At 40.3% G+C, this 20,736-nt stretch overlaps 1 protein-coding gene and 1 long non-coding RNA gene across 2 annotated transcripts; both read right to left on the reverse strand.

Moving 5' to 3' along the window:
- Positions 1-72: 72 nt before the first annotated feature.
- On the reverse strand, positions 73-6,705 carry LOC130387554 (tumor necrosis factor receptor superfamily member 14-like). The gene is made up of 7 exons (XM_056596714.1): positions 6,415-6,705; positions 4,307-4,360; positions 3,918-4,155; positions 3,701-3,826; positions 3,457-3,612; positions 1,829-1,916; positions 73-1,624 (listed from the first exon to the last, which is right to left on the reverse strand). The coding sequence occupies exons 3-7, from the start codon at positions 4,072-4,074 to the stop codon at positions 1,378-1,380; spliced, it is 774 nt and encodes a 257-aa protein (XP_056452689.1). The 5' UTR covers positions 4,075-4,155; positions 4,307-4,360; positions 6,415-6,705; the 3' UTR covers positions 73-1,377.
- Positions 6,706-15,354: 8,649 nt separating this feature from the next.
- Positions 15,355-17,087, reverse strand: LOC130391713 (uncharacterized). Its single transcript, XR_008896938.1, has 3 exons — positions 16,986-17,087; positions 15,576-15,766; positions 15,355-15,473 (listed from the first exon to the last, which is right to left on the reverse strand). It is a non-coding gene; the product is annotated as an uncharacterized LOC130391713 (long non-coding RNA).
- Positions 17,088-20,736: the final 3,649 nt, after the last annotated feature.

Here is a 20,736-nt window from a genome sequence, read left to right on the forward strand (position 1 = left end):
TTAATTTGCTGAATTGGCTCTCAGTCACTGCGCTACCGTCCACCGAGGAAAATGAGACACACAAGCGCAACATACTTTTTTTTTTTTATATATATATCAATGAAACACTGATACAACTACGAATAACCAATATTGCATGAATAAAATAATACATATAAAAGATAGGCCAGAGATACAAAAGTGCAAATTTAAGTTTGACATGCTTCTTTGTTTTCAGTTTTTGCAACCCTGTGCAAAAACTGATCGGAGGGAAGTAATGACTATGTGACTAGTTCTGATCATACACACTAATACATATATTTCTGCTCTTTAAGTTTAGTTAAGACCATCATTTCCATTAAGGGCATGTTTCTAGTAGCATCCATTACTGACAGAACTAAATGTTCAATATTCAACACAGGTATTCAACAGGTTCAACACAGGATTATAATGTTTATACAAGAGTACAAACAGAACAAACAGAACCAGAAATTAAAAGCTGACAAAAAATCTACTGCTGAAAAAAAAAAAGTATAAATAAGCCCTCCCTTTATTGCAGTCGCCCCAAAAGCCCCATTTGTGCAAAAACATCAAAGCATAATATTTGTATCTCGACTTATAGAAGTAATGTACACTTCTGTAAAGCTTTACTTTCCTGTATTGGCAAGTGCATATCAGAGCTTATTAGGGATTACCTTTCACTATAACATTCGGTAAAGCAGCTGTTAAGATTAGAGAGTTGTAAAGAGAGCAAAATGGAGCAGAAGAAAGCACGATTTTGAAACCAAACTCGCCAAAAAATCCCCTACTTTCTGCGCCATTTAGAACTGTTGCAATCACATACTGTACCTGGGATTGACAGCATATTCACTTAAATCGAACCTACTGCACTGCTTGTATCAGTGAACATGTTTAAGGCTTTAAGGCTGTACAGTTTCAAAGTCTGACCAGTGATTAGTACATTTGTTTTTGAGATGATAGGAAAAATACATTGTGCTTCTACATAAACATTTGCCATCATTGCAATGCTTTTCCTATTCCCTTATTCTCAGAGCATATGGCATATTCATGGTCTGGCAGTACTTAATGTTGTAAACAAGTACATTAAAACCGTCCTACGGCAACTACAAAATCACAGTAGGTACCCAGATATGGCCTGAGAATGTAGAAAAATCGTCAGCACCAATTAAGTCTGAGCGAATGAATTGCTGAATTCAGACTAGCAGCATTGAGCTGCCCTGAGACACTGGTCATGACCAATCCGCCCCATCTCAATTCCCACCCAATTGGCTGGCCAAAATGTTAGTCTCCCCCAGGCTCTTTCCAATGAAATGTAGCACCATCATTCAGTTTTACTTAAAAAAGTGGTGCAGACCTGGATAACTAGCACCACTGGAATCATTCAACCTCCTCACACAAAATACTTAACTTAGAGGCATTTAGGCCTTCAACGTGTGGTAAACAATGTATATAAATACATAGACATAGCATCAGGACGAAGATTGCCACTACTTGAATTAGTGTTCCAAGTACTATTAATCCTAATACCTCCCAAACACTTTTATCCCCGCCTTTGAATGAACTACATTCAGAATCTTTGGAATCACTTCCTGGTTTCAACTGCTCCAGTCCCAGATGTTCACATCTGAAATAAAGACAAAATTTCTCACCCATTTCTCACAACAGTCTTCTATTTTCTATTCAACCACTCAACATTTTCATTGTCAGGCTTTAATTATTCTGTTTCAAATATAATTCTAAAATATCTTTGATTAACAATAGAGCAAAGACTATAGTGTTGTTAAAACATAGTCCATTTATATTCTGCATTGGGAAATGAACTACTTACATTTTGTGGGGCCGGCAATATGTTGAGTTGCCATTTGAGAATGTTCCATGGTTGCAATTAAGGCACACTGTGTCTTGAGAAGCTGTTCCTGTATCAATAAACATTGCTTTCTTGAAACATAACCAATATTGATGCATGACTAAACATATTTGATATTTCGGAATGTTTGGTGGTAGCAGGTCTACGCAGGGCTCCGAACCGGTTCAAGGAACGAAAACCGAAAACGAACGGAATTTTACGAGGAACGGAAACGGAACCGGAACAGAAACGTTATTCTGAAATCCCCAAAACCGGTTAATAACGTTTTTTTTTCCTTCTCTACATAGCCAATAAAATGTCACAAAAGCATAGCCTATTTCATGAAAAAAAAAAAAATAATAATCCGGTTGCCGTGTTCACTTCGCCGCCCGCTAAGCTCAGTTGTCACAAATCCCCACCACCACCCTGGCGAGAGGCCGCATGCCATTTCAGTTGCGATCTTAAATAGGCCTTACTCGCAAAGTGAAATTGATTTGGAAATGATGTTTGTAATGTAGGCCTGTGAAGATGTATTGATGTATTGATGTATTGTGCCTGCCCAGGCCTTATGTCGTTTCAAAGTCGGGATTTTAAATGTTTGCACAATGAAATGTAGAGTTAAATTGGAAGTTGGTGGTGAGACTTGGGTATTTGTCAACAACATAGAAAATACAACATATTCGCTTATGGCGGGGTTAGAAATGATTGAGCGAGCCTCTATATCTGAAGATCTCCATGGAATATGGATACAACTTACAACCAGGTAAGGAGTTTCTAGCCCACTTATCCAGAAATGATTTTGATACAAAATTATATTTATCATAGAATATAGGCTAGTCAGCAGCAGTCTGCCTGGTATGTGAGATGGATATCGCGAATATTTTTGGATGCTGCCTGTGATTTATGATTTTTGCGCATTTAGACTACTGTGTAAATTAAGGGCAAATACCAATAACTAGGTCTGTAAGGTATCGACCACAAAAATAGACTAGGCCCAATAACACTGCCGGAACGTTAAGAACGAACGTTATTTTACGTTCCGAACCGGTTCAGGAACGATATGTTGGTGGCGGAACGTGAGAACGAAAAGGTTAAATATACCGGATCCGTTCGGAGCGGAACGATTGAAAAATAATTTTGTTTTCAAGCCCTGGGTCTACGCAGGATTTGCTAAAGCAGGGAAAACTTGGCCTTTGCTGTGTTCCAATATCAATACTATCCGTACTTAGAGCGGGATGTTTATTGCCGGGGAGGAGCCGCGGCGGCAGTCGTGATTGCAATTTCCGGTTAGTGCACCACTGAGTATTTGATTTGGAACAACACTGACATCTGACAATTAGCGCACTTAGTGAGTGCGGATACTATGTTTAAGTGTACTCATGGAAATATGATTAATGGAACACAGCACATAATTCCCTGAAAACCCAGCCCTATTATAGCAGTATTAAAGTTATATTGAAGTGTATTTTGGAAATTTGTTGGGTGTGTATACTTTTATCATTGTATGGATTCAAAGTGAATCCCTCTTTGTGGATTAGCTGGCCTCTATACAGGACTTTTCTAACAATGATTTAATTTGGATATTTATGCACACATAGTGGGACACCAACCTCTTTGGCTGATGTATTGGCCAGGGCTGCAATCCTTGTGTCTCTGAACTGCCATACATCCACCCCTCACTGAGTCCTTACAGAAGTAGCCGTCCAGTACCTCACACAGAGCATCTGATGTGGTTGTACACTGCTTTTTCAGCTTAAAGCCGAGACCTGCCAATCGCAATGCAGTTACAGAGAAACCCGATGGAACACAAAAGTTGTCTGAGGAGGTGTTGAAATATAATGAAGGTGACAATACCTGAAGCGCAGTCTGTGCAAGGAAAGCATTGTTTAAGCCCATTCGATCCATTGCTGAAAGTACCTTCGCTACACGGCAGACACACTGTGTACTTACTCAGAGTACAGTCCTCAGAAACATATTGGCCTGTGGGACAGAATTGGAACGGATGTGTTTTGCCAAAATCAATATATATAAATATCAATATTAATCAACATTGGAGGTATTTCACTCTTACCAGTTTGGCAATTAGGACAACACTCATGATGCATTATTGGATATTCATCCGAGGGACATCCTACTGATACATTAGTAATGGCAATGAATATTAGCCAAACTAAATGTTCAGAGAAAATTGGACGAAGATGTCCAATGTTTATTCCAGTTTGAATCATCAGGAAGTTGTAGTAACCAAAGTGTTTGAGTTTGATGTCAGCTACGTTGTTTTGTGGACACAACTGGAAGACTGGAAATGTCTGAAAGCAATAAAAACATAAGACTTAGAAGCTAACAAAATTCGAATAAATGTAAACACTACAAAAACAAAATATTAGTAGAAGCAATGTTAGTGTAAAGGCGATAAAGAAGTATAAGTAATATTTGAAAACCACAAACACACACACTTACCTGTGCCTCACTTGGCCTGGACCCTCACTGTTCTGCTATCTCTTCATCTTGCATCTAGGAAAGCAACACATTTTTATGAACACAGAACTGGTTTCAATGGCCAAACCCAATGCTGCCCGCCCCCTCTCTCTCTCTCTCTCTCTCTCTCTCTCTCTCTCTCTCTCTCTCTCTCTCTCTCTCTCTCTCTCTCTCTCTCTCTCTCTCTCTCTCTCTCTCTCTCTCTCTCTCTCTCTCTCTCTCTCTCTCTCTCTCTCTCTCTCTCTCTCTCTCTCTCTCTCTCTCTCTCTCTCTCTCATAAAGACCCCTTAACATAATTAATGATGCTCATCCATGTGTGAACACACGAAGCAATGGCACATACACGCATTCGTGGCTGATGCCATAGATATTCAATTCTGATTCAACCCTGATATGATAGCATGTAGTTAGCTAGCTGGTTTCCCCATCGATTTTGTAGTAGGGCTGAAACGATTACTCGATTACAAAAAAAAGGCAAAACTCCCTCGAAGCTTCTTTAAATTCCTATCTCGCAAATGATGTGGCCTGCTCAGCACAGGGATCCTAGTTCAACACGGACCGTTTTTGAAGAAACACACGCTATATTCGGACTCAGTTGGTGAGATGGCGGAGTCAAGAAGCAGTCCTTAAACGGCAGAGAATGTCCGAAGTCTGGGATCACTTTACACTAAAAAAAGAAGACGACGACAAGGTGCAATACGTCTACTGCGATGTAGAACTGGCATACCACAACAGCACGACACTGATTCAACATCTGCGCCGAAAGCATCCAGGTGTTAACGCTAGTTCACCAAGCGTCGCCGACACAAGGCAACGTAAACATTGATGATAGCTGATTGAACATACTGCATTTGTACCAAAGTCGGGATGCGATTTGACTAGATTGATGTTTATCTTTGATTTTTTTAAGTAGTAAACTAAACTTATTCATGTTCAATTGCAAGCGAGTATAGCCTACACCAAATAACCCCTTTACACACACACACACACACACACACACACACACACACACACACACACACACACACACACACACACACACACACACACACACACACACACACACACACACGCGCCCTTGTCTCTCACTCTCCCTCACGCACGCACACACAATCACACACCCCTACTCTCTGTGTTAGGTTACCACACCAAGTAGGCCTACCCCAGACATTATATATTATTTGTAGGTAATGGTAACTGCTGCAGATATACAACTCGACATAAAACAGATATTTACTTTAATGTGAGGGCTAGATTACAGCATGACACTTGTTGTGCATATTAATAAATAGCTTTTTCCTCCCCCTCAGCACTTCACAACGGCGTATGGACAGCTTAGTTCACCAGGCTCCGTCATGCACTGTACAAGAGACTGCAATGCTTACAGAGAGCGTTTTAAACATGCTTGTGCCCAATATGAGGCCACTGTCCACTGTACAGCATGTCATACAAACGATTGGAGAAGAAGCACAGTGAAATGAAAATGATTCCCGCTTAAATAGGAACGTTCTAGATGTATAAATCCCCCCGCTTATCATCACTTGGTATCCAAACCACTATGGCGTTTCGATCTCTGAACTGAAACGGGTGCCCAGTTACAGCCGCGATTAATACTTCAGCCGACATTTTGTTCAGCGAGTGAATAAAGGTAGGTAGGAACCAAAGTGCCTGCCGGTGTTCCCTGGGATCCACGCAAGCGAAGAGCGTCTACATTCCAATTGGCTGTCAGTGTTTCGCCGCTGAAGCGCGTCATAGTAATTTGCATAAAGTTAAAAAGTTTTCAACTTTTTTTGGACACTGGTCGCTCAACTTTGGCCGCTGGTAGCGTTGGTCGCTTTGGTCGCTCTTACCCATAGAAAGTGAATGACTTCCAGCTATTTGGTCGCTCAATTCGCTTCTGGTGTGGACGTACAGTTAGACATTCTCTGGCACTATTAGTTTGAATGCAATATACAATTGTACCACTAGATGGGAATAATTTTTACAGTGTCCCTTTAAGACAAAACTAAACAGCATATATCATTTTAATAATCCAAATATTTATTTTTACAACCAAACAGCAAATCAATCCGTGAGCTACAATAACTTACCTCAAATAATTGAAGTCGTGAACGATGCGGCATCAAGGTTGGAGCGTTGGGTGTTGTGTGTCAGCTGGTTTCCGGTAGAGCTGTTTCGGTTCGACTGGGACTGCCCACAAATCTGTAATATAAAGAATAATGGGGCGAGCAGCACGGAAGCGCGAGCAGCACGTTAAGTACGAGATGGGTGGTGAACACGATAAGCAATTATGCAGTTCCGCGTCCCAATACACCGCACGACTACAGACTGTTATTAAGTCAACCCCCAGGATATTGGTGACATCTGACCAACACACACAGCACTCTCACTAATGGTCGCGATCACATTAAACATCAAACAATGGAACAACACGCAATAGGCTACCTTGGCTCGTAACGTATTAATCCCCCCGCAACAACCAACCACAAAGTAACCCAGGGAGGGAGCCCCAAAAAGGTCAAAACCCCTACGACAGTTGAACCCCCAGAATGCCTTGCAGCTCCGGGACCAGCATCCACACCCGTGGTCGCTACAATATGTATTATTTTTAATAATGTATATCATTATTAATTATTTGTAATATATAATAATTATAATTATAATAATTATCCTAATAAATTCCCTTTTATCATGATGAATATTAGGTTAAGTGTTTGTTTATTTATGTGTAGTATACAGAACTTAGACCTCTCTCATAGTGGCGAAGTCACGCCCCTTCCACTAGAGCCCACTAGAGCCAATGAGTTTCAATGGTCCCAGTCTTTATATGCCCCGGATCACACATATGTTGCTTGTGGATTTAAATTATACTGACCTGCTTTTTGGGTTTTTAAGTTAACAAAATATAGAGATGCAACCTTGTGTAAAACTGATCATAAGGAAGTAATGACTATGTGACTTGTTCTGATAATACATACACACACAAACAAACATAGATATTTATTTCAGCTTTTTACACAGTGACTCTTGAATCGCTGTCACCTCAAGTGGTCCGAAGGGACCGCTTACCTTTGTGAAGGGAAGGCCACTTGCAAAGCCATGGAACATAAACAAAGATATCTTATGTTAACGCGTCGCTAACCCTATATTTTAGTAGCATACATTACTGACTGAGAACTTAATGTTCAATATTTGGTTTAAAACGGGTTGATAATGTTTAAAAAAAAAAGAGTACAATAACAGAACCACAACTAAGTGCTAACCAAAATTCTATACTGCTGATAAAAACATAGATTAGAAGTAAGCCATCACTTTATTGCAGTCACCTCAAAAGCAAAATTATGCAACAACATCAAAGCATAATATTTCAAATACATAATACGTATTTCACTTATAGAAGTGTATATAGTTTTGTATAGCTTTACTTTCCTGTATTGGCAAGTGCATATCAGAGTTTATAAGCGATTACCGTTCACTATACAATTTGGTACCGCAGCTTTTAAGAGTTATATTATACAGATATAGAGCCCAGGGAGTCTGCAAACGGCAACAATCTCTTCTCCTCCATGCTGTGGTTCACTCTGACATTTCATTTGTATGCAATGGGCAGCAGCTAATTTGCATAAAAGCATGTTTTCTGGAACTCAAATACTATGTTTACTTGTTGGGAAAACACCATAATATGTCTCCTTGAATGACCATGTTCAAGGCTTTAAGGCTGTAAAGTTTCACGGACGGACCAGTGATTAGAACCTCATTCTGACTTGCTGGTGGCAGTAGTGACGCATGGCACATTTGGTTTTGAAATGATGCAAAGACATTTTGCTTCTGCATAAAAAATTGCCCTCTTACAAGCGTTACCATGCTTTTCCTATTCACTTATTGCAGCGCTTTATGTCGAAAACAAGCACATTAAAACGTACCTACGGTGACCTCAAAATAACAGTGGGTTAGCACCAATAGTCACTGAATTAATTAATGAATTACCTGTCTAGCTCTCTCAATTCAGTTTGCCATCAGATTCCTGTTTTTGGCCGCCAGTCCCCTAGGCTCTTTTCCAATTCAAAGCTCACGAGAATCTGGAAATCAGGGCTAGCATCAAGGTAGCAGTCACTATCATTCATCTTACATAAAACAGACATATATCATTGTTTCCCCTGCATGCATTCAGCAGAGAAGGCGCAGAGCTGGATTACTAGTAACACAGCATTACTGGCGCCACTGCGATCAGTCATGACTCATGCACCTCAAACACAATCATAACCTATAGGCCTTCGGGCCTCATGGGGGTAACAATATATAATAGTAAATATAGATAGCATCAACACGATTGTCAATATTTGAATTAGTGTTCCACCTACTATGAATAATAATACCTTCCAAACACTTCTCCTCCAGTTCCAGATGTTCACATCTGAAATAAAGAGAATAAGGAGAAAAGTCTGCTATTTTCTATTCAACCACAACATTTTCACTGTCAGGCTTTTATTATTCTGTTTCAAAATGTAATTCTAAAATGTCTTTCGATTAACAATAGAGCAAAGACTATAGTGCTGTTAAAACATAGTTCATTTATATCCTGCATTAGTAAATTAGCTACTTACATTGTGTGGGGCAGGCAAGATGTTGAGTTGCCATTTGAGAATGTTCCATGGTTGCATTTAAGGCACACTGTGTCTTGAGATGCTGTTCCTGTATCAATAAAAATTGCTTTCTTGAAACCTAAACAATATTCATGAATGACATTGAGGTTCAAAAACCTCAATGAATAATGAAAGAAGAGGAGATGTGACCCGGCCCGGAGGAACCCGGGGCCCCCGTCTGGAGCCAGGCCCAGACGGAGGGCTCGATGGCGAGCGTTTGGTGGCCGGGTTTGCCACGGAGCCCGGTCGGGCACAGCCCGAACAAACTACGTGGCACCCCCCCTCTCGTCATCCCATGGCCCCACCACCTGTGGGAAGACCCGTTGGGGTCGGGTGCGCAGCCACATGGGTGGCAGCGAAGGTCAGGGGTCTCGACGGACCAGACCCGGGCGGCAGAAGCTGGCTCTGGGGATGTGAAACGTCACCTCGCTGTGGGGAAAGGAACCGGAGCTTGTGAGTGAGGGGGAGCGCTATCAGTTAGATCTGGTGGGGCTTACCTCCACGCAGTCTCAGCTCTGGTGAGGGTTTGAGAGGGTCGCCTCCCTCCCTACTAAGGGTTGTAGGGGGGAAAACTCTGACTGTTGTTTGTGCGTATGCACCAAACAGCAGTTCAGAGTACTCGGCCCTCTTGGAGACCCTGAATGGAGTCCTATATGGGGCTCCAGTAGGGGACTCCGTAGTTCTGCTAGGAGACTTCAACCCTCACGTGGGCAACGATGGAGACGCCTGGAGAGGCCAATTTATGCCGTACAGTAATATACAAATGATGCGTTTGAAAAAACGAGGGCAGAAGTCTAAACTAGTCAACGTATCACGGGGATATGTTTACACAAATTTTGCTCACGCTAGGACCATGGGTCCTTCCCCCTCCAAACGGAAACAGGCAGGCAGTGCAGCGAGCGCAATGCATTGTGGTAGATGGAGGATTTCTTACTTTTGAGCCAGAGAGACACGTTCTGCCTTTTCTCAGGCTAGGTAGAACCGATTAAATTTGCACATTTAGAATACATATGATTGTTTACTTCATATAACCTTTAAATCTCAACTGGAGAAGCATCCCTTTAAAGAGACCACTGGACAACTTCTCTCAGGCATCTCCGTTTATTTTGCAGAGCTGTTAAAGGGTAATTCCGGTGTAAAATGGATTTGGGATATGTTTTGTACGATAACGAGTTGAAACGTTCGTTTTGGAGCACAAAAAACGCATACAGACGCTTTCTTCGGTTGCCTGTTTTTAGCCAATTCTATCAAAACGCTATAAACTTGGAACGATGGGGGCACTGGTTATGGTAAAAACGAAATCGCTATTTTAAACCACTTAAAAGGCTAAAAGAAGCCGACACTCCTTGGTAGTATAATAAGGGTCTTAACATATAAAACAAGGCATTGAGAACTTTGTAAGTGTACAGATTGTTTATTAAAAATGACATTTTATACACACAATATCATCAGTAGACCACCCGTCGACGCCATTTTGTTTTTGAGAGTCGATAGGTAGATTGACGAACAAAAAGAGATTGTGACATCCGTCAGCAACACGCAAGCTCTGTGTTTGCCAATCTACTTGCAAAAACCCTGCTGACCTCCAGCGGAGATGGTCTAGCTCTAAGGTACGGGTAGCGCAAACACCCAAAATGTGTCAACGTGAAAGTAAATAGACAATGGTCACACAGCTCATATTCAACCTTAGCGAATGGGGTACAACATCTGGAACCTTTCTGTGTTCACACAAACCATCAAAAAAATAGCGGAAAGAATGAGCTGACGACTCCGGGTCAATATAATTACCACCACCAGACGCAGGAAGGAGCAAATCTAACTAATAAAAAGCATTGCAAAGGTAAAAACAGAGAGAAAAAAATAAAGAAAATTACTTACTTTCAAAATAATATTATTATATAAATTTGACAAACTTCAACAATCCATAGTAACGCTGTAACAGTAGCACACATTAATGAAGAACTAAACATTGAACTCACATTAAACATTGTAGTTGGCTCAAAACAAAAAAAGTTGTGAGATGCTGGAGATGCTGGAGGAAAAATCCACGGCGTTAGGCCCAACCAAGGTATCTAAAATAGCTAGCGCTAGAGCGGGAGAGACGTCTCATGCATTAGCAGGCTCAATGGACGTCAATTAGACCCGAGTTCTTCAAGCTTTTAATGACTGAGGCTTTTTCTTAATAATAAATAATAATAATACATTTAATTTAGAGGCGCCTTTCAAGGCACCCAAGGTCACCTTACAGAGCATAAAGTCATCATAAATCGTTTAAAAACAAGACATTGAGGAAAAAAGATTAAAAAAAATAATAATAATAAAATATTATTTTACATCTCTATATAAAAATAATAAAATGGAGGAGGTCGCAGAGGTAACTGGGGGCTAGGTTGTGGAGAGCTTTGTAGGTGAGGAGTAGGGTTTTGTATTGGATGCGGTAGTGTGATTTGGTGCGGTGTTAATCCCTGTGGCGCGTTGGCCAATGCTCCGCGGGCCCGTGGTTGAGAACTCCTGAATGAGACGACGTAAATTATGCTCATTTGTTTAAAAACATAAAAGTAGAAAAGAAATCGAAAATCTTTTTAAGATCAGTATAAAGCAACGGACACACCAAACATGCTATGCACGTAAGAGGCGTAGAAAATCAGCATTTTTGCATAGGGAACCATTGGTTTAGGCGCGTAGATGCGTTACACACGCTAAAGGAAAAGATTTAACTTTTTACGCTCCTACACGTGACGCTTAGCCACGATAGCCAATCAGCGTTGAGCTTGACCCGACGTCACTGGCAGAGAGATGGAGGACGCACAGAAGCAGAAAGAACATGGACGTTTCCTACGTTCCTCGGACTCCCACAACAAATACAGAGCAGCGATGGTGGTGATCTCCGGCGTGTTTGTGGAGCAAAAGAAAAATAGCGGGGGAAAATAAGTTTTGGGCGGGCTCATCTAGCTGCGTAGGCCTTAGGCACGTTGAACCATTCTTGTGACACACAATGATCAAGCGGCAGGTTAGGCGATTTACGCCCTTAAGCCTACGCGCGTAATGTGTGTGGCCGTACCTTAATGATTCAAAACATTTTTGGGATGTTTGAATAAAGCTTAAAGGTTAACATTTAAAGGCCCACTATGCAGGATCGGCCATTTCGTCGCTGTTTTATTGGTTTACGCACACACTTTTTTCTCTACACAGCGCCCCCTACAGCTTCGTAGTAGATATTTTACAACACTGTCGTAACTCGTTGACGACCCTTCCCCATGCACTGCGAGCCATGTGCATTTGTTTTCAAAGAAGCCGGCGAATGCGTGGAGCCGTGTCCGAAGTAGATGTTGATAAAGTGTATACAAGGTTATACATTTTTAAAATGTTATATTTGTATTGCAATAAAAATATATCCATCCTTTTTTATAGTTGACGGGGAGAATTTATATCCTAGATAATGATTGTTTTATCTTTGTTGAACAGAACAATCAGTGTAAGAGTGTTGGCCAACATAATACATAACGATAGCACCGACAGTCGCCTCTTGGGTCCCTTATCAGTCGATTCATCCATGATGAAAGCAACAATTGCCTCGCAACTGGCTGTTTATATCTAGCCGGTGCCATGTTTGGGGGTGTGTCTGTGCCGTAAAGCATTTTCAAAACTACAATCTGACTACATTTTCGAGGCGCGATTGGATACTTCCGCTTCGTCGCATCCGGATTGTGTCGGTCCGAACAGAGCAAGTTGCATATTCGCTTTTTCCTTGGAGAAGGGGCAATGAAACACCCACCAAACGACCCAGAAATGGTTGTAGAACCATCAGAATAACTCTCAACCCGCATAATTAATGTAATTTTGGCTAAAGATTTTGCATAGTGGGCCTTTGAAGAGTTGAGAGGTCTGAATTAGTGGAAGTCTCACAGAAATGGGCAACTGAAGAGAAGAATACAACACACTTTGGACATACCTGCTGAAAACGTTAAAAGATCAAACGGTCATTCATTCTGAAGTCTGTTGTTCATCTCTGTTGGGGACCTCTGAAAAATAAGGAATAATGGGTCAGGACACACAGCCCACTTATATCAATGTATTTCTTTGTATATTGATTCGTGACAGTGCCATTATTTGCAAAACTTGCTGTCTGAAAATAATACTAAAATAACTACCAACAATGTTACATAAGACATCACTGGTTATAAATACATTATATAGTAGCCCACACATTAAACAGGCGGAGTAAGCACTTACCTCTCAAAGTAGGTTTCAACCTTTCCATCTAAAGCAAATATAATAATTGAGTTGATTACAAGCTGCACCTTTATACTAACATTGTATTCTGTCTAAAACCAAGGTAATAACACGTACCAATCGTTGAGCAGTTGCATTCCATGCTATGAAGTGATAAATAACATAGAAGCACGTCAGGACAGCAGCAATAGGATAGCAGTCACCATCATTCAGCATGACCATCATAGATATTAGGCTTGAATATTAGGCTTACCTTTTTTTTTTTTTCTGTAACAAACACAAAGCATGAGAATGAACACTGGTATTAAGACGATTGGTATTGAGCTGAGCCATAATAATGCTTTTGAAGGTTCTCCACATTCAGAATCGGTTGATTGTGTTCCTGGTTTTATCTGCTGCTGTCCCTCACCACATCTGAAGTGCAAAGGAATAAAAAAACATGTTTAGTTTCCATTTTAGTTTACTTTTTTTAGACCACATGTGAAGATGTGAATGGCATCTTCACTGTGTTAACATGTTTTAAAAGATTCACGTGTTCCCGTCAGGCTGTTAGCCCTGTAATAGTCTGCAGCTGTGGCTCAATTGAGCCACATCCATTCTGGTGCTCCTTAAGAGGGCCAGAGTTCTAGACTGGAGGGAGGCTTGAATTGTGCAAGTGACTCGACTGTTGTGGTTTTGTTTTTAAGTAAAAATATGTTTTTACCAACAACATTGTGCGTCGAGGAAACTCTTTTTCACACCACAGCATTGTTGAATACTTTATTCTGATTGGACAACAACATTCGAAGGGTGTGCATTTTTTTCAATAACTGGCACCTCTGCCTTTTAACTTTTCTAAGTCAATGCGCTACAAATCCAACATAAGAAATACACTAAAATAACTATCGTCCAGATGTTCCCTTGATAACATAAAACAATATGCTCAAATAATATTTAGATTTCAGCTGATTCGGTCAATAAGAATACAATAATGTCAATGATAAAGTAACTGATACCTACTTAATTTACAAATAGTGAGCATACAGATATAATCATAGTATTATAATTGAGTACTAGTTCATATTACATGGTAGGCCTATACAAAGTAACGTTTCACTTTTATTTTTTTCGCTTATTATTCTGTTGCATTATGCAATGCCAACATTTCTTTGACTATATCAATTGGCTGAAGACATGACTATAATGTAAAAGCAATTATACAGACTGCATTGATAAATTAAATGTAATGTCCCCTTACCTTGTGTGAGGCAGACAAGAAGTTGAGTTGCCATCTGAGAATGTTCCATCAATGCATTTGATGCACACTGTGTCTTCAGATGCCGTTCCTGTACAAATAATAATATTTGGAAAGAATGCAGATACATGAAATTCAGGTATAATGTAGACATCCTTGAGCAAGACACCTAACCCGATCTGCTTCTGTATCTCCATTCAAGGTCCTTCGCTATGGATGAAAGCGTCTGCCAAATTACACAATACCAGTTGCATAAAGTGCATTTCCAATTATTTAAAACATCATGGATTTGTTTTTGCTCAACTGTTGTTCACAACCTGCAGACTCAAGACTTTTACAGTTGTCATATTCGTTTTGTACTTCACATCTTATTAGGTGAGTGCTGCATGCAGCGCTGAACTATTGTTCTTCTTAAGTTGTATTCTTTTTTTCTTTCTTTTGGAACAATGCACATTTATCAAAGTTTAGCTTGGAGGTTGCCATTATCTTTTAGCCTGGATAGACGCAGGCATAAACGATGCCACCAAGGAAGCATATGTGCTACCCAGCATCTAAACTAGGAATAAACTGCAAATTAAATATGACAAGCAGATAGGCAAGCCGATTATAGGCAGATTTCTGCGCAAGAAATTATTCATTAATAAATATTTTCATAAATACCTCTTTGGCTGATGTATTGACCAGGACTGCAATCCTTGTGTCTCTGTGCTGCCATACATCCAACCCTCTTGGTCTCCTTACAGAAGTATCCATCCAGTAGCTCACACAGAGCATCTGATGTGGTTGTACACGGCTTCTTAACCTTCAAACCTAGACCTGCCAATCACAATGCAGTTACAGAGAAACCCGATGGAACACAAAAGTTGCCTGAGGAGGTGTTGAATTCTTATTTGTTAAAGACAGGTGAATTTACCTGGAGGACAGTCTGTACAGGGATCACATTCTTTACGCTTATTATAGCCATTGTGGAAAGTACCTTCACTGCACAGCTTACAGGAAGTCATTTTATCCGCTCTACAGTCCTCGGACACACGCATTCCTGTTGGACAGAAAATGGATGGAATTGGACCAGAAATGTTTTGCCAAAATAATATAATTTAGATTTTCTAAATTAACAATATTTTCGGTATTTCAGACTCACCAGATGGACATTCAGGGCAACATTCAATTCCATGTCGGTATTCATTCGGGGGACAATTTGCTGATACAATAGTACCTGCAATAAAAAACAGCCAAACTAAATGTACCAAGGTGGTTGGACAAGGCTGTCCAATCTTTATTCCAGAAGCTCCCATCATCAAGACATCATTGTGTGGCGGATACTGGAAATATCTGTGGAGATATAAAACATTGATCCATCGCCTAGCCTTACATCAACGGTACTAAAAATGAATAACAAATGGGTCATAGCCAAGAGTAACGTGCCTCCCTCTTTCCTACAACTCTACAATGCCCAAATCGAAATGTGTGTGTGTGTGTGTGTGTGTGTGTGTGTGTGTGTGTGTGTGTGTGTGTGTGTGTGTGTGTGTGTGTGTGTGTGTGTGTGTGTGTGTGTGTGTGTGTGTGTGTGTGTGTGTGTGTGTGTGTGTGTGTGTGTGTGAAACAGTTGCCTCTGCCCCTACTCTGCCTCTGATTGATTTAGCCTGAAAAATATACTTTTCTCAGGTACCCCTTGTTTAAAGAACAGGATATAATTAGTATTATGGAAGGATATTTAGTTTCACCTATGGGGGTTTGTGTCCTGTGTGATTTTAGGCTAATTATGTTCAGTATTACAGCTTGGTTAGACTTTTCCGACAGAACTACAGTACTTGGTTAGGTTTAAGCAACACAACCTATTGGTTAGGTTTAGGCAACGCAACAACTTGGTTAGGTAAAGGCCACAGAACTTCTTGGTTAGGTTTCGGCAACACAATTAAGGGTTAGGTTGTGGTTAGTATAAGGTTTAGTCTAAAGCAATGTTTGTTTTATGAAACACAACTCCTTTTTCGCAACTATGTATTTTCTCACCTTCTACAACAAGGTTGATGCATAAACAGTGAACAAGACAGTAGAACAAAAAACTTTTTTTTGCCCATTTAATATGGGCACAAAAAATAAGAGACATGGGGATTTTTTTTTACAGTAACGATAAGCTCCGACGTGGGCTACACGGGGCTGCTATCGGTATTTGCGAAATTAAGGAAATATATTTTCTTCTTTTTATTGAGTTAGGCCTATATTAGCCTGCTCGCATTAAGATGCATTTAGTCTTTTCCAGTCACTCTCGAAATTGTAACAAAAGACATAAGAGAAAACACTCCTTTAAGTCGGGCGCGGGGACCTTTTCTTTCTCACATGGAGAAATTAAGGCCATTTATTTTCTGTTAATTTAGGCTTAATCAACCTTAGAATATTTAGAACGTTCTCCCCAAACAATGTAAAGTAACGCCTTATCGCCATACTCCTTTCCAACGGCCCCCTGTTACTAGGAATAATAGAGAAGAGAGCATTTCGTTTTCGTCGTCGTTTGATTCTATTTAATTTCCGAAAGGATAAATTGGTTACATACCGTGTTTTGTTGGAATAATGTTTGCCTTCCTATGTCTCTTGGCCACTCTTTATCAGAATAGGTTGCGGAAGAAGAAATAAGGTCGTTTTCTCATGAGAAAACGAAAGCGTGTGCATGATCGCTCGACACACACCCCTTTGGCATATCATCAAGAAATTTAAAACGGTTTTACCTACATTGTGCAAGGCATGTTACGTTACGGTTGCCAACTTTAGGACTTTGGCTGGAGTAAGACTCTGTAGGCCTACATTTAGAAAAAAAAACCTAATAAAATAGGCGAGTAAAAACAAATCTAACAACAAAAGGGACAAATAATTGTTACATGACCTCCCCAGAAAACCATAATTCAGTTACCTGCTCCCTGCTAGCCAATAACGCACTTAACGTTTGCAATTACAGTTAAAGTCCTATTGTTTCGGTACACAATTAGATTAGGCAAGGCTCAGGAATGCACACAATTTTATTAGACAATAGATTATTCGATTTGTAAGGTTATTTTTTGGTTTACCTTGATTGTCATCCAAATTTTCAAACGCGCATCAGTGGGCTCCGACTCCGACCGCTCGGAAAAACTCTCTCTGAACCTTTCACACGCAGGTGAATGGTTTTATCAACGATCAGAGAGTAGGCTACTGCAGTGAGAACGTTGTTGCAGATGTTACAGCTGTTGGCCTTTAAATCCTCTCCTGTCAAACAATAAGCAGTGGGACAGTTCAGACATATTAACGGATTGAGAGGGTATAATGATAGCCTATGGGTTTTATTATTGATATAATGATTTTGGCGTGCTATTTCATGTGCGTGAGAGCGTCAAGGATGCCAATCGAGTGACACGCCAGATGCGTGAGAATTGGCAACCCGTTGCAGGAGAAGTATACAGGCTACACAAATCGGAAAAAAAATAGTACAGGTCTCACCCTTGTCCACTATAAGCGGAAAACTTTTTTTTTCTGAAATGCTTCTTGGATGACTCTTGAATTCCGGTCTTATTCAACTGTCAATTCATTCGTTTGAGAAGCAGGGAGCTACAGTCGGCCTATTGAAGGAATTACCAGATTAATAGTCATTTCATTTACGACGATGGAATGTGGAACCTATTTATCTAAATTATTTTGAATTATTATGTGTGCGTAGAAGAGTCTTGCATGCACTTAAATAAGGCAAAGTAGGCTACCTTGAAAATCAAAACTGTCATAATCAACAATTAGTCAGAGTGTGCCTATGAGTGAGTGTGTCAGAAACCCCTGATTGTCTCACTTACAGAAATGGATTGATGGCTATATAGCCTATATACACGTGCACGGCAATTCTCATATCCCCTCGGACCACATAATCACCTGATCAGTCATAATTCTCCGTGTGCGTCCAAATCCGTTGTTATTCTTATTTAATCATAATTAATTACAATAGGCTATATGATAATTATTCATTATTTTTTAATATATAATAGTTATCCATTCCCCGTATAATGATGAATATTATGTTAAGTCTTAATTTCACCTCGACCTCTCTAATTCTAGTATCATTGCGCCCCAATGGTCTTGCACTCATTTATGAACTCTCTGAAAAGGCCTCTCATGCAGGTATTGTCGCCCCCGGCTGGTCAAAGGATGTATTGCATTTTATTTCGAAAAGCAATTGCCATCTAATTATTTAAAAACAATAGAAGTCGAAAAAAAAAAATCAGTTCCCCCAACACATTGTAAGCCATTTTACCTGTAGCCTACTTGTACCTCTGATGAGCATAGGATAATCGTATCTCGGGGCCAATGGAAAAGGTCCGGCTCGATGGGGCCAGATAAAATATGCTTGGCTAGTAGCCTACCTAATTAGGCCCTCGGCTTTCTGTACAATTATTCAAATTTAGAAAATGTTGGTGGTATGGCAATGGTTGTAACACAAATTTGTTACAATCCACCCCACCTCACGGTATTGTTAAGCTTGCTTTTTTAGCATAATGGTTGTAAACTAGCAGGGGAATAATCCATCACATTTTGCCTGAGCAACTTCGATACAATCATAATGTAGATTGCATCTGCACGTATAAGTACAAAATATATATAGTCTTAGTCAGAAAGTATACCTCAAAAATCATTTTTTTATTTTTATACCTATAGGTGTCCAAATAAAAGTGGACATTTTCAGGAAGCCTGAGATAAGCAGACACAGGTCTCAGCCTCGAGGGACCGCATTCACTTGTGTGCTCAAGACCTATAAACGCTCAACTAATGTTGTTTTTGGCGGTTGGCGGTTGTTTTGGCTGTTTTAATTTTAGCTCAACACACAGCAAAATATACATCTTTCAAAAAGGTGTTTCTACCCTGAGGGCCTCCAGTGTCACACTACTAAAACCTTAGCGATAACAATGGCACACCATGGTTATAGATTAGTTTGCATAATGTATAGGCCAGCAATTATATGGAACACTGGAACCGTATTGATTCACTAGACGTCTTTTGCACTTTGCCCTGACATCACTCTGGGGCGGATTTCAAAGTTACCTGTCAGCAATAGTGGCAGAAATAGTGTAGCGATTTACGGAGAGTTGGAACAGTCGCAAAAAACACGGACAACATATTTTGGTGCCATCAGAAGAAAAATGAAAAAGAAAAATATTTTTCTCGCCTTCCAAGAAAGGATATTTCTTCAACACTAAACGGAGTCATTTGTGCACCACTGAAATAACCGATTTTTCATCGATCTCGTCTCTGCAGTCAGTGCCTATTCTAGGTAAGATGTTCACCTGTGGACACAAAAGGCAAGAAGGAATAAACTAACAGCCTTATCATCGTTAACTAAAGGTAGCAATACAGCATGTACACACACATATATATATATATATATATATACATAATATATATATATACATAATATATATATATATATTATATATATATGTGTGTGTGTGTGTTGAACTATACGCTGAATCTTTCGACTTGCCTGCTTATTGCGTCATAACAGCACTGCTAACCCAACCAAGCATCCCCACGGGGTGCAAGATCATGCAAGGTCCGCGTCCTCCAAAATCAATCATTAACACTCGAGAACAATGCAGTCATGCATGGGCAGGTAACTGTCAGTACATAATTGTTTAATGTATTAATCAAGGTCCATGGATTGTATGATTCCGTCTTGTGACCTTGCTGCTTCTAGGTAAATCTTTGGTTCGTATCACACAAACATCTTCCATCTGGAATCCTACATCCTGGACAATGCCACCAAGAACATCATTATCTTATCTAGTGTCTTGCATTGCCTTTAGTTTCTCTTTAGTAGCCTATACATGCTGGTTGTGTCAACAATATAGTGTAGTGTCAGGAGGCATGTGAAAGATCTATAATAATGTTTTGTGTTTCACCTTTGCTTGCTAAATAAGTAGTTCCGCGCTTACCCGCCTTACGCGCTGCATCTACGCAGGCCTGCCTAAACTGCCATTGGGCCCTGGGGATGAGAGGTTTCGTATAGGCCCCCTGAGAGGGGATCTTACAACAATGAAGATGTGTAACTTTTTTTCCGACATTTTGCCGTTGTTGACGGGCATTATAAAATAAAATATATTTTATAATGGGGCTGGGGCTTCAGCTCAGGCGGCCTTGAATCTACGCGCCTAAACCAATGGTTCCCTATGCAAAAATATCTTTTCTACGCCTCTAACGTGCGTAATGCGTGGCAGTACTTTTGAACTTCACTGCCAGACCATAAAGGAAGGCGCTCAGGCAACCGGCTAAGCCCCGCCTACAAACTACGTCAA

This window comes from Gadus chalcogrammus, chromosome 1 (genome assembly GCF_026213295.1).
Source record: "Gadus chalcogrammus isolate NIFS_2021 chromosome 1, NIFS_Gcha_1.0, whole genome shotgun sequence".
In the NCBI taxonomy this organism is placed as follows: domain Eukaryota; kingdom Metazoa; phylum Chordata; class Actinopteri; order Gadiformes; family Gadidae; genus Gadus; species Gadus chalcogrammus.